General features: G+C 45.6%; 1 protein-coding gene across 7 annotated transcripts in view; it reads right to left on the reverse strand.

Moving 5' to 3' along the window:
• Positions 1–23,400, reverse strand: part of LOC133502021 (anoctamin-1-like) — a 199,870-nt gene extending 176,470 nt beyond the window's left edge. For 6 of the 7 annotated variants that reach the window (XM_061822299.1, XM_061822297.1, XM_061822296.1 and 3 more), the window contains exons 1-2: positions 23,131–23,400; positions 12,072–12,422 (exon numbers count right to left, since the gene is read on the reverse strand). In XM_061822299.1, the coding sequence (XP_061678283.1) occupies positions 12,072–12,422; positions 23,131–23,226 (447 nt within the window). In that variant the 5' untranslated portion in view covers positions 23,227–23,400. The remainder of the gene's footprint in view (positions 1–12,071; positions 12,423–23,130) is intronic. The other variant, XM_061822300.1, reaches the window with a different exon arrangement.
• Between the last annotated feature and the right edge of the window lie 3,546 nt (positions 23,401–26,946).

Genomic DNA, 26,946 nt, shown 5'->3' on the forward strand with positions numbered 1-26,946 from the left:
GGGAAACGTGTGCACCATCAGCAATGTCGAGAAGTGAGTATGGGGCACTGCTTAATTAGACTCGGGATGTTTTTAGTCGGTGGAGAGAATATCGTAGGCCTCCTCAATATCACCAACATGCCTTCCTATGAGTAAGGAGATTCTGTGGTCTCTGAGGCAGGCTCACTTATCTCTAGGATTGTGGTCACCATTGTGGTCAAAAAGGGGATTTGCCTGGAGTTCGTAAGGGCTCTGGTTGTTGTTGGGCTGTCCTGATTGACATGCCTCCAGATCATCGCATGGACATCGGCGACAGTCCCTCTAGATTGCAAGGCTGGAGTGGTGGTCCCCCGGTGTGTGTGTCTATTCAGGGGTGCTGGAGTAGAGGTTTCATCAACAAGTTGAATCTCATACAGGAGCGGCAATTTGGTTTAGAACACTGGACCAGCTCTACGTCCTCGGCAGAGTTCTCAAGGGTGAATGGGAGTTCACCCAAGCAGTCTACATATGTTTTGTGGACTTGGAGAAGGCGTTCAAGCGTGTCCCCCAGAGAGTCCGTTTGTATCGGGCTTGTACTTACATTTAAAAACGAGGTAGATACTTGTACTATACTAATTAACTGAACACGTACGTACTTACTTGCTACTGTTGCCAAGTGAATGCTGTACTGGGTTTTCAAAGCAGTCCTCCGTGAAATGCTTGGAACATATTACTCTCAACTTTGATTTGTAAGTCCAATGTGCCCGCTTTGTCTTCACAAACCTGGTCCATAACCTGCCTATCTGTTCATCTTTCACCCATTCATGTAAGCTGACTCCGTCAGCATTTGACGCAGAACAGCTATACACAACACACTTCCTCACCATCTTTGCTAGGTTTTTCACTCTCTGGCTAAATTTTGTCTGGATGTGACGTCACATTCCGGGGAATTACGGAACTTGCCGAATCTAAGTCACATTTTAACAACATTTTGAGATTGTCTTTGACCCTAATTGTCGGATTTACCAATTAGACATTCATTAAACTGGACAAAAAAGGAAGCAAAGACACCAGTTCAAGTTTGGCAGCTCACGAGGAGAGAGGAGAGGAACTGTCTCGTACAATTCGCCACTGCACTCTCTGATTATCCTCTCCTCAGCACCTCTATTTATTTAGTTTCAAGACGCCCCTTAATTACATGGATGTTACAAAAAGGAGATGGCAAGCAAAACACCTTTGGAAACAAAGTGTACTTGTTTGTTCATGTGTGTGTGAATGTGCGTGGAAGATTGCTGAGTACATGTGTGGTCATCATTTTTTGAACAGGCAGCAGGTGCTCCGGGTTCTAACAGTTCTGATAATTAGATGTTTTTGTTCTTGCTATCTCCTGATTATCTAGAGCAGAGCAAAGCATTTCTTTATTGGAAGTAGATGTATGATAATTATATTCACAATTATTCATACACTAATTTATTCCACTTCTGTTGTGTTGAGAATTTTTTAAAAATATTTTTTAATGAAATTTAAGAAACTTTTGTGTAATGGACAAATAAAATCCAGGTCTTTTGGAATAGATCTTCAAAACAATTTAATCACACACACAACAATACAACATAAACATGATAAAATAACCACAAAATAGAAGTTCAAAGACAGAGTAGTGGAGCCAAACAGCGAATAGTCACCAACGTTGAACGTTTTGGGAAGCAGAAATCAAGTGACCAGGCTTCTTACAATAAGCATAGACTGGACCAGAGTCACAAGAGTCACTATAAGACTTGGGTTTAGATTGAGAATGTGACTGCTTGACAGAAGAATTTGAACCTGCCTTATCACCACCAGACCCTGCATGACGAGTAGTCTTACCCCACAAAGTCCTTTTGGTGAGAAAACTTGTAATTGCCGGGAGAAAAAAAGGACCTCTTGTGAATCAAAAAATAATCATCTGCCAACACTGCTGTATCATGTAAGGCATTAACCTTCTGTTCATCAAACTAAGTCTTAAACTCACAATGAACACACTGCTTGAAATCCTATATCAAAACTAACTGCCTCAAACCCTCAAAATCTGAAACCTTTTAACCACTACACCACCTATCAAAGTTTCCTTTACCCTAGAAAACCTTATCCCTGTTATCAGAATTTCTAAATTTCCGACGGTTAGCTTCAGGCAATAACTCATAAGCTTTCAGAAAGGTCTTTTTTACAAAATTATAATCAGAACTGCTCTACAGAAAGGGCCGAATATGCATCCTGAGCTTTACTGTTTAAGACAATTTACAATAACATAGTCCATGACTCTTTAGGCCACTGGAGGTTTTCAGCAACCTTCTCAAAGTAGAGGAAGTACTTCTCAACTTCTTTCTCATGGAAAGGAAGGACCATTTTGGTTTACCATGTAATATCAGATGATGAACTAACTGAATCAGAGGACCTTTCAAGTTTCTCAAATTCAATCTCTTCTTCAATTGGGAGTTGTAATTCCAGTTTATTTACTTCCATTACGTCTGAAGGTTCCTCGACTAAGGCCAAAACATCAGGAACAAAAATGTTCTCATAAATGTAATGACTCAGGACAATTTTCAAAATTTGGAATTTTCTCAGCGCAGGTTTGGCATCAAGTCTGAAATGACTAGCAAGTTGCAAAAGATCAGACTTGCACAAATTACAGACTGATTAGGAGACCTAATAAATTGCTCAAGTTTCAACTACATTCTAATGGATTGGCATTCCAACCCACTGACTGATAACGACCTTCTTGACCTGACAATGCAATTAAGGAAAATGACGAGGACATGACAAAATGGTGTCGACCATTGTGTCAACCTTCGGTACATTCTCCCTCCTATTGTTTGCGTTTGTGTGTTTTTTGGTCGTCTCGAGACTCAAGTACATTACAAGTTATTTGCTAACCATCAGAGTCTTCTATTTTTTTTCCAGAACTCTCGCCATTTTGCTGAATCTTTGGAGTTACTCTTCGCTGCTCTCTACAAAGCTTCGCATCAAAGCCACTGAGGCTAACGAGCGAACACACAAGTTCAACTGTGACAGACAGGACACAGAATGGCACTTCTGTCTATTCAACTCACGAACCTACGCTCCCTAGGCAACAAAATGGATGAAGTTCAGGTTCTGATAAAGACTTCCAAAGACTTTGGACGTTCAGCCGCTTTGTGCTTCACGGAGACTTGGCTTGACGGCGCCGTTACGCTACCCGGCTTTCATCTTTTTCGAGTGGACTGCGTAGGACAGAAATCGAAAGGCGGCGTTATATGCTTTTATATCAATGAGAAATGGTGGATGGATGTTAGTTCAGCACACACTGCGGCCCACTTTTGGAGTCGTTGTTCTTAAACTGGAAGCTGTTTTCCTCACTGTGTGAATTCGCCTCTTTCATTCTCTAGGTGTGTACATTGTGCCTCAAGCTAACATGAACCCAGCACTGCTAACACTTGCCGAGCAGGTAAATGAGACCCAGATTCACCGCTCATTATCCTAGGAGCTTAACTTTACCACGAACTGTGAAGTGAGCAGCCTTGATGAATTCACAGATATTGTTTCTGGGTATGACAGTTTCTGTGAGGAGGTGTATGTACCAAAAACACTTTTCGCACGTTCAATAACAAGCCGTGGTTTACAGCCAGACTTAGGCAACTCAGCAGGGCAAAAGAGGTTGCATATCATAATGGGGATAGAGTTAATGCAATCACACTAGAAATCAGCTGACCAAAGAAACTAAAATTGCAAAGATTGACTATGCAGTTAAACCTGAAAAACAACCTGGTACTAGTGACTCCAAATCAGTCTGGCATGGATTACAATCAATCACTAATTACAAGTGACATTCCCCCCAGTAGAAAACAAGAGTGGGCTAGCTGACGACCTCAATAGTTTTTACTGCAGATTCGAAAAAGACACTTCCACACCACGCACCCACCAACCACACCACAAGCTGCACCAGCTTCCACTCCACCGTTTAATATCCATGAAAGGGACGTTAGACAGCTCTTCAAACAACAAAAGATCAACAAAGCCACATTGTGTCCCCATCTAGTCTCAAGGTCTGCGCAGACCAACTTGCTCCTGTCTTCACAAAGATCAACAGGTCTCTACAACTGTGTGAGGTATCAACATGCTTCAAACGCTCCACCATCATATCGGTCCCCTAAAAAGCAGCAGTCTCAAGTCTTAATGACTACAGGCCTGTTGCGTTGACAACTGTGGTGATGAAGTACTTTGAAAGCCAAGAGTGAGTGGACTTATGCGAGGAACCTGTTCGTAGACTTCAGCTCTGCGTTTAACACCATCATCCCTGAACTCCTCTCCTCCAAATTTCTGCAGCTCACCGTCTCGCCTGCCATCTCCCAGTGGATCTAAAACTTCCTGACGGGCAGGACACAGCAGGTGAGACTGGTGGACACCACCTCATCCACGCGCACTATCAGCACTAGGGCACGCCAAGGTTATGTCCTCTGCACTCTACTCTTCTCGCTCGACACAAATGACTGCTCTTCGAGGCACCCGACTGTCAAACTCCTGAAGTTCGCAGATGACACCATAGTCATCGGCCTCATCAAAGACTACAGCTTTGGTGTGGCCAACACAACCTGCCGTTGAACACTCTAAAGATCGTAGAGATGATTGTGGACTTCAGGAGGCATCCTAACCGCTGTCCAACTTTCTTGTGTCAACCGTCGAGACCTTCAAGTTCTTGGGAATTAAAGTCTCACAGGACCTGAAGTGGGAGACAGAAATTAACTCAATCCTCAAAATAGGCCAGGAAAGGATGTACTTCTTGCAGCTTCTGAGGAGGCACGGCATGTCACAAGAACTGCTGAGACAGTTTAACACACCAGTCATCCAATCAGTAGTGTGTACCTCCATCACAGTCTGGTTTGGGCCTGCCACAAAAAAGGACAAACTCCAACTGCAAAGAACAATCAAAACCGCTGAACGGATTGTCAGCACAACCCTTCCCACTCTTGAAGACCTGCACTACATTCAGACTAGGTCCAGAGCGGGCTGGATCCTTTCGGACCCTCCACATCCTGGCCACCAGCTCTTCCAGCTCCTTCCGCCGGGTAAATGCTACAGATCAATGCAAGTCAAACTAGCAGGGATTCAAACATTTTTTTTTTCCCTCTGCAAATTAAGTCATTAAATTCTGGATCAGCAAACCTGCTATTTGTTGCCTTCTGCTGTTTTTGGAACACACCCTCACATCCTGCTGGTTCAATGAGTATTAGTAGTTTTAATATATTCTGTAGACAATCTCACAATTCGTCACCTTAAACTGCTCCCTTTGCATAGTTGTCATTGCACTGTTCTATAACGGAAACTGTGAATGGGTAAGAACACTCTGTACAAGCTCAACGTAATGTGGGGCGTTGACCCACTCTTATTTCTTATAGGCTCTAAAGGAAGAAGACTATCTTGCACATATGCTGGAGAAAAATTCCTTGTGTGTTTTTACACACCTGGCCAATAAAGCTGATTCTGATTAGTTCCTATTAACAGAATGTCTCTTGTTCTTAGTTTGATTTTTCTTTGTTCTGAATGTTGTACCAGGGTGGCAGAGACTGCCGGAGACAAATTCCTTGTACGTTTTTACACACTTGGCCAATAAAGCAAATTATGATTATGATTCTGACAAAGACGAGGCGAAAACTGAAAAGTGTGGCCTTACCCTGAAGAGCCTGCTATAATTGTAATTAACAGAGGAATTTTTTAGCAGAAGAAAAAACAAAAACATCACAATGTTCTTCTCCAAAATAACACCCTCTGTGGCACTGTCAACACCTCCCTGTACATAATATAAATAAATATTTAAGTAAACACTTGCACTGTTGGAATATTTGTATGTATTTTGTAGTATGCAAATTATAAATGCTGTACTCTTGACATATTTTGAACATTCCGGTACCCCCCCCACACACACATGTATGCACACGCACACACACACACACACACACACACACACACACACACACACACACAGCAAAAGTCTCCAAGTGATAAATGGTAAGTATACAGTAATATAATACAATAAGTGTTTTATAATTTATATTTATATTCTAAATTTAGGCGGCACAGTGACGTAGCTGGTAAAGCGTTGGCCTCACAGTTCTGAGGACCGGGTTCAATCCTGGCCCCACCTGCGTGGAATTTGCATGTTCTCACCGTGCCTGCGTGGGTTTTCTCCAGGCACTCCGGTTTCCTCCCACATCCCAAAAACATGCAACATTAATTGGACACTCTAAACTGCCCCTAGGTGTGATTGTGACTGTGGCTGTTTGTCTCGAAGTGCCCTGCGATTGGCTGGCAACCAGTTCAGGGTGTACCCCGCCTCCTGCCCATTGACAGCTGGGATAGGCTACAGCACTCCCTGTGACCTTCGTGAGGATAAGCGGAGAAGAAAATGGATGGATGGATGGATGGATGGATTATAAATTTATAATCGTGTATTATATTTTCAAGATTCTATAGTTAAATACTCCCGTGACCCTTGTGAGGATAAGCGGCAAAGAAAATGGATGGATGGATGGATTATAAATTTATAATACTGTATGTTTTATATTTGTAAGGTTCTATAGTTAAAGATTTAACTAAATACCTTTATGTCTCAAATATGCAAAGTACAAATAGTGTTGGCATATTTTAAACATCCTTTTTCTTTCAGCTTCTCCCGTTAGGGGTCGCCACAGCGTGTCATCTTTTTCCATCTAAGCCTATCTCTTGCATCCTCCTCTGTCACACCCACTGTCCTCATGTCCTCCCTCACAACATCCATCAACCTTTTCTTTGGTCTTTCTCTCACTCTTTTGCCTGGAAGCTCCATCCTCAGCACCCTGTTACCAATATTTTAAACGTTCTGCTCCCCACATAAAAAAATCATCCCCCACTACTTCACAGTTTTTCACTTGTTGTGGGTGGTTCTGGTCCCAATTAACCATGAAAAACAAGGAATTACTGTATACTTTGCAACAGTAGCTTCTAATTTGACCTGTCTAAACCTTCAGAATAAACCTTTACAATATTATTGCTATGACTTATGAAGAAATTTAAAAATAAGACAGTCCGTCATTTACACATACTGTAAATTCAAAAAGATGGATGCAAAAATACTGTAAATGAAAAAAAAAAAATAAGCCCTGCGATTGCCAGGCAACTAGTTCAGGGACTGGCTCCAGCACTCCCGCGACCCTTGTGAGGAAAAGTGGCTAAGATGATGGATAGATGAAAAAAACCCACTATAAAAAAAAAGCACTATAAATCCTGTAAATGAAATCATACAGTGAAGAAAATAAGTATTTGAACACCCTGCTATATTGCAAGTTCTCCCATTTAGAAATCATGGAGGCATCTGAAATTTTCATCGTAGGTGCATGTCCACTGTGAGCGAGATAATCTAAAAAGGAAAATCCAATAATCGCAATATATGATTTTTTTAAACGATTCATTTGTGTGATACAGCTGCAAATAAGTATTTAAACACATGAGAAAACCAATGTTAATATTTGGTACAGTCGCCTTTGTTTCCACTTACAGAGGTCAAACGTTTCCTGCAGTTGTTCACCAGGTTTGCACACACTGCAGGAGGGATTTTGGCCCTCTCCTCCAGACAGATCTTCTCGACATCAGACAGGTTTATAGGCTGTCGCTGAGAAACACGGAGTTTCAGCTCCCTCCAAAGATTTTCTATTGGGTTTAGATCTGGAGACTGGTTAGGCCACGCCAGAACCTTCATATGCTTCCGATGGAACCACTCCTTGGATTTCCTGGCTGTGTGCTTCGGGTCAATGTCATGTTTAAAGACCGAGCCTTAACCCATCTTCAATGCTTTGACTGAGGGAAAGCGGTTGTTCCCCAAAATGTCACAATACACGGCTGCGGTCATCCTGTCCCATGTGCAGAAAAACACCTCCAAAGCAGAATGCTCCCGCCCCCATGCTTCACAGTCCGGATGGTGTTCTTGGGATGGAACTCATCATTCGTCTTCCTCCAAACACGGTGAGTTGAATTATGACCAAAAAGTTAAATTTTGGTCTCATCTGACCACAAAACTTTCTACCATGACTCCTCTGTATCATCCAAATGGCCATTGGCATGACATGTGCTGGTCGAAGCAGGGGAACCTTCCGTAGCATGCATGATTTCAAACCATGACGTCTTAGTGTATTACCAACAGTCACCTTGGAAACGGTGGCCCCAGCACTTTTCAGGTCATTGACCAAGTCCTGTTGTGTAGTCCTGGGTTGATTCCTCACCTTTCTAAGGATCATTGAGACCCCATGAGGTGATATCTTGTATGGGGCTCCACTCCAATTGAGAGTGACCGTCATGTTTAGCTTCTTCCATTTTCTAATGATTCCTCCAACAGTGGACCTTTTTTCACCAAGCTGTTTGGCAATTTCGCTGTAGCCCTTTCCAGCCATGTGGAGTTGTACAATTTTGTCTCTGGTGTCTTTTGACAGCTCTTTGGTCTTGGCCATGTTACAAGTTTGAGTCTTAATGATTGTATGGGGTGGACAGGTGTCTTTATGCAGCTAACGACCTCAGATAGGTGCATCTGATTCAGGATAATACATGGAGTGTAGGTGGACTTTTAAAGGCGGACTAACAGGTCTTTGAGGATCAGAATTCTAGCTTATGGACACGAGTTCAAATACTTATTCGCAGCTGTATCACACAAATAAATCATTATGGTTTCATACATTGTGATTTCTGGATTTTTCTCTAGATTATCACTCTCACAGTGGACATGCACCTACGATGAAAATTTCAGACCCCTCCATGATTTCTAAGTGGGAGAACTTGCAATATAGTAGTCACTCACACTTGAAGAGCCTTTTCGTAATTTTTTTTTACTAGTAGGAATACATAGACATTCTCGCAGTGAACCACAGCCTGACTATTTTTTTTCAACACGTGTCCTGCTTTTTAGCTGACTCCGCCCCCCTTCGGCTCTTAAAGGGGTACAATCATAATTACACAGTCTGGGCTACGTAGAGCTGGCTGCTTTTGTTACTTTCAATAATAATTGTAAAAGTAAAAAAAAAAAAAAAAAAAAAAAGAAAAAGAAGTGCTGTTGCTTTAATGAATGTCGGGGTATGTAGATAGAAGAAAAAGTGGTGAAACCGGACGAGATTTTCTCTTTTTTGATTAAAAATGGTCTGGTCTGAAGCCAAAGTAGAAAGTATAGGTTGAGATGGTGTCTAATGAATAAAAAATCCCACCTTGTTACAGCTCTGATAGAGGATGAAAGCACAGACAATACAGTGCACAAAAAGCAAATTCTGTATTTTAAATACAGGAGGCAACATAACATTAACCATAAAACTGTGTGGAAGCATCATTTAGCTTTCGACATGCATTGCCAAAACGTATTCTGCAAGCAATAATTTAGTTTTACACCAAGAAAAACAAACAGGGATATCATCGTGGGGTAAAAACAATGAAACAAAGCTGCAAGCGACCTTTCAAATTTATAGTTCATTGTTGGCTTGGTTTAATTACAGTCACTCACATTTGACAGGCTCTTTCAGAGATTGTTTCTTTTTTAAATACTGAGCACGTCAATACGTTGTCTGGCCTTCTTAACAATGGCTGTGGTATTTGTAGTCCAGGAGAGGGTGTCTGTAACGTATAACCAAAAAAATGTGTAACTGTGTAACCCTGGACTATTTCCACATAGTCACCATTGATTAAAATGGGGGATGTTTCTGGTCAGCATTCAAGTCCAATGTAAGTTCTTTGTTTTCTTTGTATTAAAAATCAGGTTGTTTGCAGAGAACCACAGAGACAGATTTTGGACATCAGCATTGTTGGCGTATCCATCCTTCCCTGAGATGAAACCCACCACAGTTTTGTCATCTGCAAATGTAATGATGTGATTGGAAGGGTGGATGGGTGTGCACCTAGAGGTATACAGACTAGACAATATATATGTATACAGAGGAGGACTCAGCACACAGCCCTGAGGGAGCCGGTACTGAGAGTGATGGAAGACGAGAGATGAGGGCCAAGTCTGACAGTTTGGGGGTGGTTAGTGAGAAAGTTTATAATCCAGAAGCAGAGCTGTTTGTGAAGACCAAGGTGAATCACTTTCCTAATCAGAACTGTGGTATAGTTAAATGCAGAGACGTAATCAATGAAGAGCATCCAGACATATGAGTTCTTGTGTTCTAGGTGTTCCAGCGTTGAATGGAGAGCAATTGTGGTGGCATCCTACATTGACCTCTTTTCCCTGTAGGCAAACTGAAAGGGGTCAAAGGTCAGGGGTATACCTTTTGTTGGTCCATAGGCCAGGTGATATCAGGTCTTGCGACTGCATATAAGACCCTGTCATCTGATTTGAAAGCCACATCACAAGCCCTGAGATGGTTGCAAGTCATCCATGATTTCTGATTTGGATAAACCGGGATGTTCTCTTTGATTGTAACATTTTCTGACCAACTAAAGTGTAGAATACCACCGTCTGTGTGAATTCCTCAAGGTCATGGTGTTCAAATAAATCCAAACTTGTCTCAGTGAAGCAGTTTTTTAATTTAGGGAGAGGATCTGCAAGCCAAACATGACCAGTTTTTGTGGTTGGAAAGCACTAATTGTAAACTTGCATCCATTTTCTTAGCCGGTTATCCTCACAAGGATTTTGGGGAGTGCTGGAGCCTATTCCGGCTGTCAGCGGGCCGGAGGCAGGATACACCCTGAAAAGGTTGCCAGCCAATCGCAGGGCATGTAGAGACAAACAGCCACACTCACAATCACACGTAGGGGGAGTTTAGATTGTCCAATTAATGTTATATGTTTTTGGGATGTGGGAGGAAACCGGAGTGTCCGGAAGAAACCCAAGCAGGCACAGGGAGAACATCCAAACTCCACACAGGCGGGTCTGGGATTGAACCCGGGACCTCGGAACTGTGAGGCCAACGCTTTCCAGCTGCGTCAATATGCCACCTCATTGTAAACAAGATGAGAAAAACAAATCATTCTCCTCATAATCGTCCCACACTGAGAGACCCTGACAGCCGGCCACCCAGAGGAGGCTAGGTCTCTGACTGGCAATTATTGGCTCAACCCCTTGTGTCAGTGGCCCCACTCTCTCAAATGGTGTGCCGCATTTAAATCTGGAGAGGCCAGTTAGCCAAACTGTGTGTGTGTGCGTGTGTGTGCGTGTGTCTGTGAGGGGAGGGGTGTGGTGGTGCCAGGCACTGCCTCTTAACAGCCAAATCCCCTCCACCCACGACCCACTACACGTCACTCAAAAAACACCATACTAACAGTGAAGGAGATTGTGTGGGTCTGCATTTCAGCAAATGGTACTGGTAAACACATTGGAGGATGGATGCATGGACAAATGTACTGAAACATTATTTAAATAAATCTGAGATGAGGATGATGAAAATGAAAAGAGGGTGAATATTTCAGCAATGACCCAAAACATACTGCCAAGGAAACTCTACATACATTTCGAAGAAAAATAAATAAAGCTGCTAGAATATCCCAGCCAATCATCTGACTTGGAGAGGGAGAGGGAGAGAGAGAGAGAGAGAGGAGAGAGAGAGAGAGGGAGGGAGAGAGAGAAACTCCACAACTCCGGAGAATATGTCACAAACCACCAGTGCAGTTTATCCAGACAATCAACAAATTTTAAAAGGCAATTAATCTAATCTCATCCCCATCTGTCAGTTTACAGATTAATTATTGAAACTGTGCCATATAAAACATTAAGCGATTGTATTTTTGCCTTTTGAGTGTAACTTTGTATGCAAAAGTTATCAGATATTTCCCAAGACAGGGTCATACTTGTCTCCCTTTTTGTAATGTTATAGCGAAACATCTCATCCACTAACTGCTGAGAGCTATTCACCATAGCACACACTATGAATCTAGAAAACTGGTTTCTAATTTTTCAGAGAAATTGGTCAGATATAATACTTTTTTATTGAGGTGCTGCAAAACACACACACACATTTGGAGATTGGTCATACATAGCCAAAATATCAGATTAAGCTACCCTGACTTGAAAACAGCTCTGCAAACATGACAAGAGCATTGCATTCATACTTATTAGGTTAAAAATTATAATTAATACAAGTATGAATTCAACTTACGTCTTCATCAATCTCCAGCTCCAGACCCATATCTCTAAGTTTCCCTTCAAACTCCTCCCTCCTGAGGTTTTTTTGATGCTCCTGGGCACTGAAGGTCTCTCCTGTGGAGTGTAGATCCAAATTTTTTGAAGATAATGAACATTTTTCAGCAGATGATTGTTGATGGCTATGCTGTAAGCTGCGTGCAACTGCATTTTCCATGAGCAAATGCGTTGGGTATCGAATGGAACGTCCCCCAGAAAATTTCTTCAAAGCGTAGGTGAGAACATAGTCCACATGGCGTTGACCATCTCGAAAGTAAAGGCCATGATGACGATGGGGATTTTCCGCTGGGGTTAGAGTCTTCAGCAGCTAACATTTCCAATAGACAGACAATGGGACAAAAATAGCATTTAGGTTCAGGGAAAACAATTTGAAAGTAAATTAATGTTTTCATTTACCAATGCTTTTTCCTTTGTTTTTATAGAGCATTCCTCTCATAACGCTTCACTAATATGGGTGGTTTGACTCTTAGTATTGTTGTTTTATTCTGGGTGATTGTAGCTCAGTAGATTACAGGAGGTTATCATGGCAAAGGCTAAACAAGAGGCATATGAAGACATGTACACCAGGTTGGACACGAAAGAAGGAGAAAAGGATCTCTACAGGTTGGCCAGACAGAGGGATAGAGATGGGAAGGATGTGCAGAAGGTTAGGGTGATTAAGGATAGAGATGGAAATGTGTTGACTGGTGCCGGTAGTGTGCTAAATAGATGGAAAGAATACTTTGAGAAGTTGATGAATGAAGAAAATGAGAGAGAAGGAAGAGTTGAAGAGGCAAGAGTGAAGGACCAGGAAGTGGAAATGATTACTAAGGGGGAAGTCAGAAAGGCATTACAAAGGATGAAAAATGGGAAGGCAGTTGGTCCTGATGACATACCGGTAGAGGTATGGAAGCAATTTGGAGAGATGGCTGTGGAGTTTTTGACCAACTTATTCAACAGAATACTAGCGGGCGAAAAGATGCCTGAAGAATGGAGGAAAAGTGTTCTAGTTCCCATTTTTAAGAACAAAGGGGATGTTCAGAGCTGTGGGAACTATAGAGGAATAAAGTTGATGAGCCACACAATGAAGTTATGGGAAAGAGTAGTGGAGGCTAGACTCAGGTCAGAAGTAAGTATCTGCGAGCAACAGTATGGTTTCATGCCTAGAAAGAGTACCACAGATGCATTATTTGCCTTGAGGATGCTCGTGGAAAAGTACAGAGAAGGTCAGAAGGAGCTACATTGCGTCTTTGTGGATCTAGAGAAAGCCTATGACAGAGTACCAAGAGAGGAACTGTGGTACTGCATGCGTAAGTCTGGTGTGGCAGAGAAGTATGTTAAAATAGTACAGGACATGTATGATGGCAGCAGAACAATGGTGAGGTGTGCCTTAGGTGTGACAGAGGAATTTAAGGTGGAGGTGGGACTGCATCAGGGATCAGCTCTGAGCCCCTTCCTGTTTGCAGTGGTAATGGATAGGCTGACAGATGAGGTTAGACTGGAATCCCCTTGGACCATGATGTTCGCAGATGATATTGTCATATGCAGTGAAAGCAGGGAGCATGCAGAGGAACAATTGGAAAGATGGAGACATGCACTGGAAAGGAGAGGAATGAAGATTAGCCGAAGTAAAACAGAATATATGTGCGTGAATGAGAAAAGTGGAGGGGGAAGAGTGAGGCTACAGGGAGAAGAGATAGCGAGGGTGGACGACTTCAAATACTTGGGGTCAACAATACAGAGCAATGGAGAGTGTGGTCAGGAAGTGAAGAAACGGGTCCAAGCAGGTTGGAACAGCTGGCTAAAGGTGTCTGGTGTGTTATGTGACAGAAGAGTGTCTGCTAGGATGAAGGGCAAAGTTTACAAAACAGTGGTGAGGCCGGCCATGATGTACGGATTAGAGACGGTGGCACTGAAGAAACAACAGGAAGCTGAACTGGAGGTGGCAGAAATGAAGATGTTGAGGTTCTCGCTCGGAGTGAGCAGGTTGGATAGGATTAGAAATGAGCTCATTAGAGGGACAGCCAAAGCTGGATGTTTTGGAGACAAGATTCGAGAGAGCAGACTTCGATGGTTTGGACATGTTCAGAGGCGAGAGAGTGAGTATATTAGTAGAAGGATGCTGAGGATGGCGCTCCCAGGCAAAAGAGCGAGAGGAAGACCAAAGAGAAGGTTTATGGATGTGGTGAGGGAAGACATGAGGGCAGTTGGGGTTAGAGAGGAAGATGCAGGAGATAGGCTAAGATGGCAAAAGATGACACGCTGTGGCGACCCCTAACGGGACAAGCCGAAAGGAAAAGAAGAAGAAGATCACCCATTAGCGTGTGTGCATGCATGTGTGTGTCACGGACGAGACTCGGGGGTGGACCCAAATGCACGACTCAGGTGAGAGGTAAGCAGTGCGGAATAAGCCTTTATTCGTTCCAATGTCGGTTACCAGGGAGTCAGTCCAAACAAGCAGCAAGATCAGTAACGGCAGGCTTACGGGGTAGGTCGGGAGACAGGCGTTGGTCGGTACACGGGAGGTAGACGTCAGGAGTACGGTAGTGCGGGAACGAGGCATGAGAGGCAACGATCTAGCAGAGTCTCTGTCATCCCCCGGGTCCTATATGTACTGGGTCTAATCGGAGGTCATGAGGCGCAGGTGTGACCCTTCCGATTAGACGGCCACGCCCACCCCTGGCTGGAATCCAGGATCATGACAGTACCCCCCCCCTCAACGGCCGGCTCTGGATGGCCCAGGCGCATCAGGGTGAGCCGCGTGAAAGTCCCTGATGAGGGAGCGGTCCACGACGAAGCGGGAGGGGATCCAAGAGCGCTCCTCCGGGCCATATCCCTCCCAGTCCACCAGGTACTGGACCCCCCTCCCTCTGCGGCGGGAAGACAGCAACCGGCGCACGGTGTACACCAACCCACCGTCGACCATGCGGGGGGGACTTGAGCGGAAGAGCCAGCGACGACGTGCGATTCGGGCGAAGTCTGCTGACGTGGAACGTAGGGTGCACCCTCATCGACCTGGGCAGTTTCAACGAGACGGCGACCGGGTTAATCACCTTGGAAACAGGGAACGGGCCAACGAACCTGGGAGCAAGTTTGCGGGATTCCGTCCGCAGCGGGAGATCTTTGGTGGAGAGCCACACTCGCTGTCCCACTCTGAGCTCTCGTGCGGCCCTCCTCTTGCGGTCTGCTGCGGCCTTGTAGGCGCTGCTCATGCGCAGCAGTGTCCTCCGAGCTGCTTCCCAGGTCCGTTTGTAGCGTCGCACCACGGCCAGGATCGACGGAACTGTGGATTCTGTGACCAGTGGAGGAAACAGGGACGGAGGATACCCATGCACGACATGGAGTGGAGCCATACCTGTTGAAGCGGAGGGTAGGGAATTGTGGGCATACTCCACCCACTTGATGTGCTGGCTCCACGTGCTCTGGTCCCTGGATACCAGACATCGAAGACCGGTCTCTAATTCCTAGTTAATCCTCTCAGTCTGGCCATTAGACTCTGGGTGATGACCCGATGTCCGACTTGCTGAAGCGCCGATGAGGTTGCAGAACTCCTTCCAGAAACGGGCGCTGAATTGCGGACCCCTGTCCGAAACGATGTCCTGGGGTAGACCGTGGTAACGGACGACCTCGTCTAATACCAACTGGGCTGTCTGCTTGGCCAACGGGATCTTCGGGAGCAGCACGAAGTGGACCATCTTGGAGAAACGGTCCACTATGGACGGCACCACTGTGTTCCCTTGTGAAGGCGGCAGGCCGGTAACGAAGTCCATCGCGATGTGTGACCACGGATGAAAGGGGATGGACAGGGGTTGCAACTCACCAACGGGCCGTAGGCGGGAAGTTTTATTGGCAGGCGTTGACGAACTCCCTTACATCCTTGCTGAGGTTAGGCCACCAGAACCTTTGTTCGACCACTGACCGTGTCTTCGCCATACCCGGGTGGCAGACCGTCTTGTTGGTATGGGCCCAGTTGATGACGTCTCCCCGCAGAGATGGGATGACGAACAGACGGCCCGACGGACAATCCACGGGTGGCGGTGTCTCTTCCAGGGCCTCCTTCACCCGCGACTCGATCGACCAGGTGAACCCGGACACGAAGCACCCCGCTGGCAGGATAGTAGCGGCGTCTGAATCAGTGCGCCCTCCCTCGTGGATCCGCGAGAGTGCATCCGGCTTTCCGTTTTTGGAGCCTGGGCGGTAAAACACCTTAAAGTGGAAGCGGGTGAAAAATAGAGCCCACCTGGTTTGACGGGCGTTCAACCTCTTCGCGGACTTCAGGTATTCAAGGTTCTTATGGTCCGTGAAGACAACGAACGGTACTTGCGAGCCCTCCAGCCAGTGCCGCCACTCCTCCAACGCACTCTTGACCGCCAGCAGTTCCTTATCTCCCACGTCGTAGTTCCTCTCTGCCGGGGTCAACTTTCTAGACAGGAACGTGCACGGGTGAATCCTTCCATCCCTGGGACTCCTCTGCGACAAGACTGCTCCGATTCATGAATTCAACGCATCCACCTCCACCACAAACTGGTTATCGGGATCCGGAATAATGAGAACGGGCGCAGTAGTGAAACTTGCCTTGAGCCTGCCGAAGGCCTCCTGGCAGGTCCCGGACCAGTCGAAGGTGGTATTTGGCGAAGTGAGCGAATGCAGAGGAGCGGCCACGGAACTGAAGTTCCTTATGAATTTCCTATAGAAATTGGCAAATCCCAAGAACCTCTGCACGTCCCTCCTGTTGGTGGGGGTAGGCCACCGCAGCACCGCGTCGACCTTCCCGGGATCCATCCGTATCTCTCCCTCAGCCAGGACGAAGCCCAAGAAGGACACGGATGCCTGATGGAACTCACACTTATCCATATTCACGTATAATTGGTGCTGCTGCAGACGCCGGAGCACCTCTCGGACTTGTTGAATGTGAGAGGCTAGGTCTGCTGAAAAGATGAGAATGTCATCCAGGTAAACAAAGACAGATCTGTTCAGGAACTCCCGGAGCACGTCATTAATGAAGTTCTGAAAGACGGCCGGAGCGTTTGTCAGTCCAAAGAGCATCACAAGATACTCATAGTGCCCTGTGGGGGTGTTGAACGCCGTCTTCCACTCATCCCCTTCCCGAATCCGCACCAGATGGTTAGCGCTGCGCAAGTCGAGCTTGGTGAAGATCCGGGCTCCCTGGAGGAGTTCGAATGCTGTAGAGATAAGCGGCAAAGGGTACCTGTTCTTGACTGTGATGTCGTTCAGTCCTCGGTAGTCAATGCTGGGTCGCAGCGTGGAGTCCTTCTTCTTGACAAAAAAAAAACCCCGCACCGGCTGGTGAAGATGAGGGGCGAATGAGTCCGGCTGCCAGCGAGTCCTCGATGTAGTCCCTCATGGCTTCATGCTCCGGTCCTGTTAAAGAGAACAGCTTCCCTCTGGTAGGAAAGGTGCCTGGCAGGAGTTCAATCGCGCAGTCGTATGACCGATGTGGTGGTAGAGACTTTGCCTTTGATTCAGAGAAGACCTCCCGTAGGTCATGATAACAGGAGGGCACTGTGGTCAGGTCCAGGGCGGTACCAGGTTCTGTTAGCCGAACCGGCGCGACTTGAATACCCCTGTCTCTCCGGACAGCGAAACAACGACTGAGACAGTCCTCACCCCAAGTCTTGATCTGACCCGTGGTCCAATCTATGTGCGGATTATGTTCTTTGAGCCACGGACTGCCCAAGATGATGTCGCTACTACGTGCGTCGAAGACATGAAAGCTAATTCGCTCCGAGTGAGCATCCGGAAAGCTCATACGTAGCGTCTGAGTACAATGTGTAACCCGACAAAGGAACTTGCCGTTGGCGGCATAGGCGTGACGAAACCGTTGCGTGGGGAAGGTTGCCGCCCCCAGCTCCTCGACCACGCGGGGATTTATCAGGTTTGCTTCCGACCCAGAATCTATGAAAGCCGTCACAGAGCATGAATGGGAGTCCGTTCCCAAGGTGAGGTGAAGAAGGGACCTCCCTGACCCCGTCGCGGTGTACCGCACACTCACCGGAGTAGCGATCCTGATGTCAGAATGCCCTGGTCGAGTCGGGCAACGGGCGATCAAGTGTCCCAAACGCCCCCAGTAAAAACAGCGTCCCTCTCGTCGCCGACGTAAGCGCTCCTCCGCTGAGCTGCCAAGCCCCTCCACTTGCATGGCTTCCGGTGAAGCTGACAACACGGGTGGCCGGGAAGCGGAAACAACCGGACTGCGACTCTCCCTCTCCTCCTCCCTCAGGCCCTCCATCTGTCTCTGCACGGTGAGGCGCTGGTCCACCTTGAGGGCCAATGCGATGAGGGAGTTAAGCGAAGGCGGAAGATCCATGGCCACGAGGTGACCACGGATCTGTGGGGACAGTCCCTCGTAAAACGCGTCATGGAGGGCTTCCTCATTCCAGCGGCTCTCGGCAGCCCGAATCCGGAACTCAATGGCGTAGTCGGACACGCGGCGACGCCCCTGGCGAATTGTCATGAGTGACGACGCCGCCTGGCGTTCCGGAGCCGCATACTGGAACACCTGGGTGAGCGCGCAGACGAAGCTCGCCCATGAGCGGCAGGTCTCCGAGTTACGGCTCCACTCGGCGGTGGCCCATGCCTCCGCCCTCCCTGTCATGTGGGAAATGACGAAGGCGATCCGGGAGCGGTCCGTGGGAAAAGCGGAAGCTTGCAGCTCAAAGTGGAGATCGCACTGCGCCAGGAAGGGCTTGACGTTACCGGAGTCGCCTGAGAACCGCTCTGGTCGAGAGAGCGGAGTGATGGTGGCACGGGGAGGCACAGGAGCGGCCGCGCTAGCTTGGGAGGCTAGCCACGGTTGCAGCTGGGTACAGAGCTCCTGGATCTGGTGAGTCATACCCTGGAGAGCAGCCTCTTGCTCACCCAGGCGTTTGCCCTGCACTTGCAGCGCACGGCGAATGGCTTCAGAGTCGGCTGGGTCCATGTTCTTGGCTAGATCGTTCTGTCACGGACGAGACTCGGGGGTGGACCCAAATGCACAACTCAGGTGAGAGGTAAGCAGTGCGGAATAAGCCTTTATTCGTTCCAATGTCGGTTACCAGGGAGTCAGTCCAAACGAGCAGCAAGATCAGTAACGGCAGGCTTACGGGGTAGGTCGGGAGACAGGCGTTGGTCGGTACACGGGAGGTAGACGTCAGGAGTACGGTAGTGCGGGAACGAGGCATGAGAGGCAACGATCTAGCAGAGTCTCTGTCGTCCCCCGGGTCCTATATGTACTGGGTCTAATCGGAGGTCATGAGGCGCAGGTGTGACCCTTCCGATTAGACGGCCACGCCCAGCCCTGGCTGGAATCCAGGATCATGACAGTGTGTGTGGAGGGGGTGAAAGTCTGCTTGGGCACTGTGAAGGTGTAGATAAAGTATTATATAACCCCAGAACAGATTTACCATTTTATTGTGGATCTGTAATTTCTTGTAGCGACACAGCAAAAATTTAACAAGTTCACTTTTTAAAAGAGAATTTGTTATTTTGGAGTGGCTGACAAAATATGCAAACCCTTCGGCTTTTTTTTTTTAAATTGCTCTAAAAATTGTCTTTATTTATTTATTTATTTATTTATTTATTCTCATGGTGCTACAAAAAAATTAAAAACATGACTATTTACAATTTAACTTAACTATTTTAAGAGAAACTTTCTTCTTGGAACAAATGTAGTGAAATAAATAAATAAAGTGAAATAGATAAACTTAAAAAAACACAAAACAACAAAATGTAAATTCTCCATCCATCCATTTTCCGTACAAATTATTCTTGCAAGGGTCACGGGCATCCTGGAGGCTGTCCAAGCTATCTTCGGGCGAGAGTCGGGATACACCCTAAATTGGTTGACAGCCATTTACAGGGAACAAATATGCAAACAACCATTTACACTCACATTCACAGCTATGGGTTGAGAGTAACCTACCATACATGCTTGGGGGATGTAAGAGGAAACTCGAGTATCCAGAGAAAACCCACAAAGGCAGTGGGGGGGAGGGAGGGTGTCATTGGCCAAGTCCTGTCGAGCAATCATTAGAAAATGGAAGAAGCCAAACATGATGGTCAATCTCAATCGAAGTGGAGGCCCATGCAAGATATCACCTCGTGGGGTCTAAATGATCCTTAGAAAGGTGAGGAATCAGCCCAGGACTACACGGCAGGACTTAGTCAATGACCTGAAAAGAGCTGGGACCACCGTTTTCAAGGGGGCTGTTGGTAATACACTAAGATGTCATGGTTTGAAATCATGCATGTCACGGAAGGTTCCCCTGCTTCGACCAGCACATGTCAAGGCCCGTCTTAAGTTTGCCAATGACCATTTGGATGATACAGAGGAGTCATGGGATAAGGTTTTGTGGTCAGATGAGACCAAAATGGAATTTTTTGGTCATAATTCCACTAACCGTGTTTGTGCGGCTCATTTTCGCTAATTATGGCATGTATTTAAGCCTTGTGAGCTGTATTGTTACTTGCCGGTTGGTTGCATGAGACTGCATCAGTCCGTGTGAGTATACGAGCTTCTGAGAATATTGTGAATTTCCCCCATTGTCACTGCCAGCGTTCCTGTGGCACTGTAGCTAAGTCAAGTCTTATTTTTGCTTAGTAGCTATCTGACCCTGTTTTCATGTTTTTGGACCTGGCCTTTTGCCACGTGTTTTTGTGTCTTTGCCTTTTTTAGACTGTTTACCTTCGTATGAACTCTGTCTGAAATTAACCCCCCCTCAACAGCATGTCACTGCCTTGGAGTCCTGCATTTGGGTCTAAACCCTTATCCCATGTTTGTGACAGAACGAACTGGATTGACATGGACCCAGCGGACTGAACCAAATAAATGCGGAACTTCTAGCCCAGTGGCATGAAGAATTTGCTGCCCTTCAATTGCAGCGGGTCAAAGAATTTGCTGCCTTCTGCCTCCGTTTCAAGGATCACTTGAAGTGGTCGAATTCCTCGATTAATCATTTGGCCTCACTGGTTGTGGTTCTTGTGTACCGGGCTCAGGAGAGGGATTAATAAACTGGCCGCCGCCCCTTTTTTTCCGGCAATGCCCAGCCTGTGGCATTCACCGCTGTCTCCTGTTTTGTCGGCGGAAGGTACGTGGCGACCAACCTCCACTTGTGTGGTCATGCTTCGACGTTCAACCTGTGGCTGTCTACTGCTCATACTTCGGCCACTCCCAACCCGTGGCCACCATTATGCTCTCCTGCAGCAGCGTGCGACGTATGGCTGCCACCTCTCGCTTCTGTTTCGGCAGCTTCTGTATAGTAGCCGCTCCCTCTCTCTTTCTTCAGCAGCAGCGCCCAGTCTGAAGTTTTCATCACATGCTCTTGTTCCCGCAGTACTCGGCCTATGTAATCCACCACACGCTCAAGTCCCAACGACACCCAACCTGCAACATCCACCACGGCACCCAACCCTCAACTTCCACCACCTGCTCTCCTTCCGACAGAGTCGGACCCGTGCCCTCTACCACTTGCTCATGTCTCGGCAGAGCCTGACCCCCAGCCACCTATTCCTCATGTCTCAGAGGACCCTGACTCCCTCCCATTTCTTCCTCGTGTCGCTGCAGAGCCTGACCCCCAGTCGCCTCTTGCTCATACATCGGCAGAGCCTGGACCCCAACTGCCTCTTGTTCATGCCTCGATGGAGCCTTACCCCAGCTGCCTCCCACACATGCATTGGTAGAGGCTGACCCCCAGTCATGCCTCGGTGATGCTAAACTATCAGCAGTAGCAACTGCCACTTCTCGACCGTGACTTGGTGGTGCTCAACTAGCAGCAGATGCCCCTCTTGACCATGCATCTGCGGTGCTCAATCAGCAGCAGCATCCGCCGCCTCTCAACCATGTCTCGGTGGTGCTCGACCTGCAGCAACAGCCGCCCACTCTCGACCATGCCTTGGTGATGCTCGACCTGCAGCAGCAGCAGCAGAAGCCCCCGCCTCTCGACCGTGCCTCGGCGGTTCTCAGCTGGCTGCAGCCGCACCCTCTCACTCCTGCCTTGGCAGTGCTTCATCCGCTGCTGTCACCTGCTCCTGTTTTGTTCTTCCACCCGAGTGGACCCTTAGGGACCTTGGTGGTTGCCGTCCTAGCCAACCTCCTGAACTACTCAGCCAAGCTCCTCGCTTTGGTTGGCCCGGACGGCCACCAGGTAGACTGAGCTACGGGTTTGTGATACATAAGTGAATAAACCTCAGCAACTGGTGTGAATAGTGTGAATAAATGGTGTCATGTAATTTGAGATTACTTCCAGTATTCTTCCCATTTTTCTGGTGACCCTGAAGAGAGATGACTAAACTTCCATGAAGTTATGCTTACAAAGGTAATCCACTGATTTTGAACTCGATTGTAACAGTACGTAAGGAAAGGATTCTTGGCAAAGCAAAACAAATTAATTTATGTAGCACATTTCAAACTAGGCAACTCAACGTGCTGTACATGATCAAAAGCATTCAAATACAAATGAATAAAAACATTTGAAAATAAAAGTACAGTTAGAAAATAATTATTACTCTCATACAATTTTTTATTTGGTGAAATCTGATTATATTAGACATGGTCTCATTACAGTCAGAGGAATAATAAGCCGTGAGAAAAAATATATAAATTTTTTGGGGGAGGGAGGTTCTCAAACCATACTTGTACTTTTAAATGTGTAGTCTGTCTCATCATGACACTGACACCACACAGTTTTATGTTAATCAAGCATCTTAAAAAAACAAATGAGTTTTTGTGACTGACTAAATTAGCCCAAAGCGAGAATTGAATCATAATATCAGACCAAGAATCATAAGTATTATGGACTAAAGTGGGTGAGATTACTATTATTCATCCACATTAATACAGGTATATTAAATTGTAACAGCATGTCTCGAATTGTTACTAGTACTGAATACATGCAACTTTAACAAGACTGTTGATGTGTTTTGGGATTACATAGCCAAATAAACATGTATGAGCAGCATAAAATAGCAGGGTGAGCATGAATATAATGTAAACAAAAATTACTTAAAGTGCAGTTATGATTTGTGTGACTGACTCTCACCTCAAACTTTCCATGGAAGACAACATCTTGCAGAAAATGTGGGATTTGCTGCACTGAAGAGCCTGAAAGGTTTGCAGCCTCTGGTTCATTACTCATTGTTGGTTAAAGATGTGTTGAAGTGGAATAGCAAGATAAAAAATCCCAACTGTCCTTAATTTCGTTGACTGTGAGTTGGAATTTTATAGTGGTATCTGGAATCAAATTATCTTTATCCCTCTCAATGGCTTGATTGTCTCCCTCTAAAGCTCAGGGTAGAGTCCTGTTTCCATCTGTTTCTGTAACTATGTGGCGCGGCTATGATCACCCGCAAGCTTTGCTACTTGAGAATCTGAATTTGAGCCAACTTCTAAACTTAGACAACCATAAAACTCTGATGAACACAAGGCAAACTCCCTCACTTCCTGTCAATCTCCCCCTCAGCAGTATTCACTGCAAAATGAATCAACCCCAGCCCTCTGTCTCCTTACTTCCCTTTGTTTCAACAGTGAAAAGAAATTGCTAAAAAGGTCAACTATGATTCACACGTTTTGATACACACTATTTGATACACACCCCGGTATAAATAACAAACAATCCCCACCCATCTACTCATAAATCCGAGAAATTAATTCCAATTATTTTGTACTTTGTTCATTTAAACTTTTTTCATCCACGTAAGAACATTGAGACCAGGATATCATTTGAAATGCTGATTTGGCAGCAGACAACAAAATAAAAACACAGCAAAGCAATAGAAAATGTAAATAAAGACCAAACTGTACAGTGTGATTTAGTTACATAACGCATTGACTACTTGTTCGTGAACATGTCAGGAAAAAATGATGAACTCGCACAACCGTATCAACTTGAGCAGTTTTTTAAGAATGTACATAGGAAAATAAATGTTACTTCTAAACGCACTATTGTTTAGGACATGTGTTGACTGGAATTGGAATTTGTGTGACCAATGGTAAACAGAAAGACCATATTCAGCCTCAACATTGCACCACAGCAATATGTCAAATGAAGTTTCCCAAGGAACAACAAACAGCTCACAATCCAAACTCACAAGGTTAGAAAAGTACAATTGAAAATCAAGGACTTTTATTATCATACCAACTAGGGTTGTGCACCAATTGAGAATCGATTGAAACCAGGACTAATGTTCTGATTCTCCTCGAATTGTTAAAAAAAAAAAAAAAAAAATGAAGTTTTGATGCCATTACAGTTGTCCCACCCCAAAGAAGAACGCACCTCAAACCAACAAAGACTACCTGCTGAAAACCAATGAAACAGTATGGGTACAAAGCAGAGGTGGGTAAAAATTTTGATTTGGGGTTGTTTTCATTGTAATGTTTCTGGGTCCAATGCCATATTGATTCAGCAAAATAATCTGAATTGAATTCTCCTGCCCACTGCAAGTACCTAACTGGAAGAGCCAACATTTTCTTCAACTACACCACAACAAAACTGACATAATTGCTTTTTGAAATAAAGAAAAGATTATTCCTGTAAGGTGGCACGATGGGGCACCTGGAAAGCGTTGGCCTCACAGTTCTGAGGGCCCAGGTTCAATCCCAGCCCTCCCTGTGTGGTTTGGATGTTCTCCCCATGCCTGTGTGGGTTTTGTCCAGGCACTCCAGTTTCCTCCCACATCCCACAAACATGCAACATTAATTGGACACTCTAAAATGCCCCAAGGTGTTATTGTGCGTGGAGCTGTTTGTCTCTATGTGCCCTGCGATTGGCTGGCAACCAGTTCAGGGTGTAGCCTGCCTCCATGGATGGATGGTTGGATGGTTTCCTGTTTGTAAATACCTTAGTGTTCTGATCGATTCCAATCTGACTCTCAACAGCCAGATCAAATCAATTACTAAAACTGCCTTTTACCATCCGAAGAACATATCCAGCATGTGTCAAGCCAACCAGGAAAAACACAACCTTGCTTTTATCTCAAGGAGACTTTATTATTATAAAGGTCTTCTGACTAGACTCCCCAAAAAGACCACTAAACACATGCAGTTCATTCAGAATGCTGCAACTCTGGGTTCTGACGACAACAAGGAGTTCACACAATGCCAATTCCAAAGTTGTACACTGGTTTCCAGTCAGCTTTAGGATAGATTTAAAAGTTCTGCTACTGGTCGGTAAATCACTAAATGTTTTAGGTCCTGAAAATGTGAAAGAAAAGCTTATGGAATACAAACCCAGTCGGGCTCTGAAATCGACAGACTCAGTTCAAATGGCTCTTGATCACCTGGCTTTGGACGTGACTCGTGAACATGCATGCAGCAAGCTCAACAGTATCCATCCTTCAGTGTCCCTTGATATACAGTTGGGTTTCTCACCGTGCCTGCGTGGGTTTTCTCCAGGCACTCCGGTTTCCTCCCACATCCCAAAAACATGCAACATTAATTGGACACTCTAAATTACCCATAGGTAGAATTGTGAGTGCGGCTTTTTGTCTCGAAGTGCCCTGTGATTGGCCGCCAACCAGTTCATGGTGTACCCCGCCTCCTGCCCATTGACAGCTGGGATAGGCTCCACCACTCCCACAACCCTTGTGAGGATAGGTGGCTAAGAAAATGGATGGATGGATGGAATAACCTTTGGGTTACCTATAAGACAGAAAAAGAAACATATTAAAAAATGCTAAAATCAACCAGTATAAATTATTTTAATTGAAAACAGATCTGTCGAGCTCTCACTCCATTCTTCCCACACTTTTGAAAAAGATCCCAAGATACTTAAACTCCGCCACATCTCATGGATGGATGTTATGTAACATTCATGTTTGAAATGATGTTTTTTTTTTCATTTTCCATTTTCAAACCATTTTCAATTGATTTATATATGATTTATTTTTTATGTTATTTGAAATGTTGCACTTCGCAGCACATGGTTAGCTCATCTGCCTCACAGTTGAGAGGACCCGGGTGGAAATCCAGCTTCTCATATGTGGCATATGCATGTTCTCCTGGTGCCGGCATGGGTTTTCTCTGGCTACTCTGGGTACTACATGATTGAAGAATCTAAATTTCATGTAGGTGTAAATCTGATTAGGTGTACCTCCCCTTTCGACCAGAGATAGCTGGGAGAGGCTCCAGCACGCTCACAACACTAGTGAGGAGAAGTAAATAAGGAAAATAGATGGATTGGGACTGCACGGTGTCGCAGCTGTAGAGCGTTGGTCTCACAGTTCTGAAGACTGGGGTTCAAATCCAAGTCTTCCACTATGTGAAGTTTTTATGTTCTCGCCGTGTCTGCGTGGGGTTTTTCCGGGCACTCTGGTTTCTTGGCACATCCCCAAAACATGCACTAATTTGGACACTTAAATTGACCGTAGGTGTGATTGTGGTTGCAATTGTCTGTCTCCATTTGCCCTGCGATTGGTTGGCAACCAGTTCAGGATGTACCCTGCCTACTGCCTAGCTGTGATAGGCTCCAGCACTCCTGCGGCCCTTGTGAGGATAAGCGGCTCAGAAAATGGATCGATGGAGGGATAGATTGATGGATATTGTTCTGCAAGTCCTGTTCCTGGTCTGTCATAAATCTAAACTGTGGAATGCAGAACAGTGACAATCTACTCAAAGAGGCACAGACTGACAATTAAAAGAATTTTATTTAGCAGTGTATAGATAAAAATAATTTCTGCCTTTTTATTCGGCATAATACAATTTTCTGGGCTTTTACCTCATCTGATGTGTAGGATTATGGGTAGACATAAGTACCTCTATTTTAACATTATAAGCAAAGACATTCCCAAGATATTCCTGGATTTATTTCCATAAGCATATTTCCATTATTATTAGAGTGCGTAAGTCTTTTGTCTTTTCA

This window comes from Syngnathoides biaculeatus, chromosome 6 (assembly GCF_019802595.1).
Source record: "Syngnathoides biaculeatus isolate LvHL_M chromosome 6, ASM1980259v1, whole genome shotgun sequence".
In the NCBI taxonomy this organism is placed as follows: domain Eukaryota; kingdom Metazoa; phylum Chordata; class Actinopteri; order Syngnathiformes; family Syngnathidae; genus Syngnathoides; species Syngnathoides biaculeatus.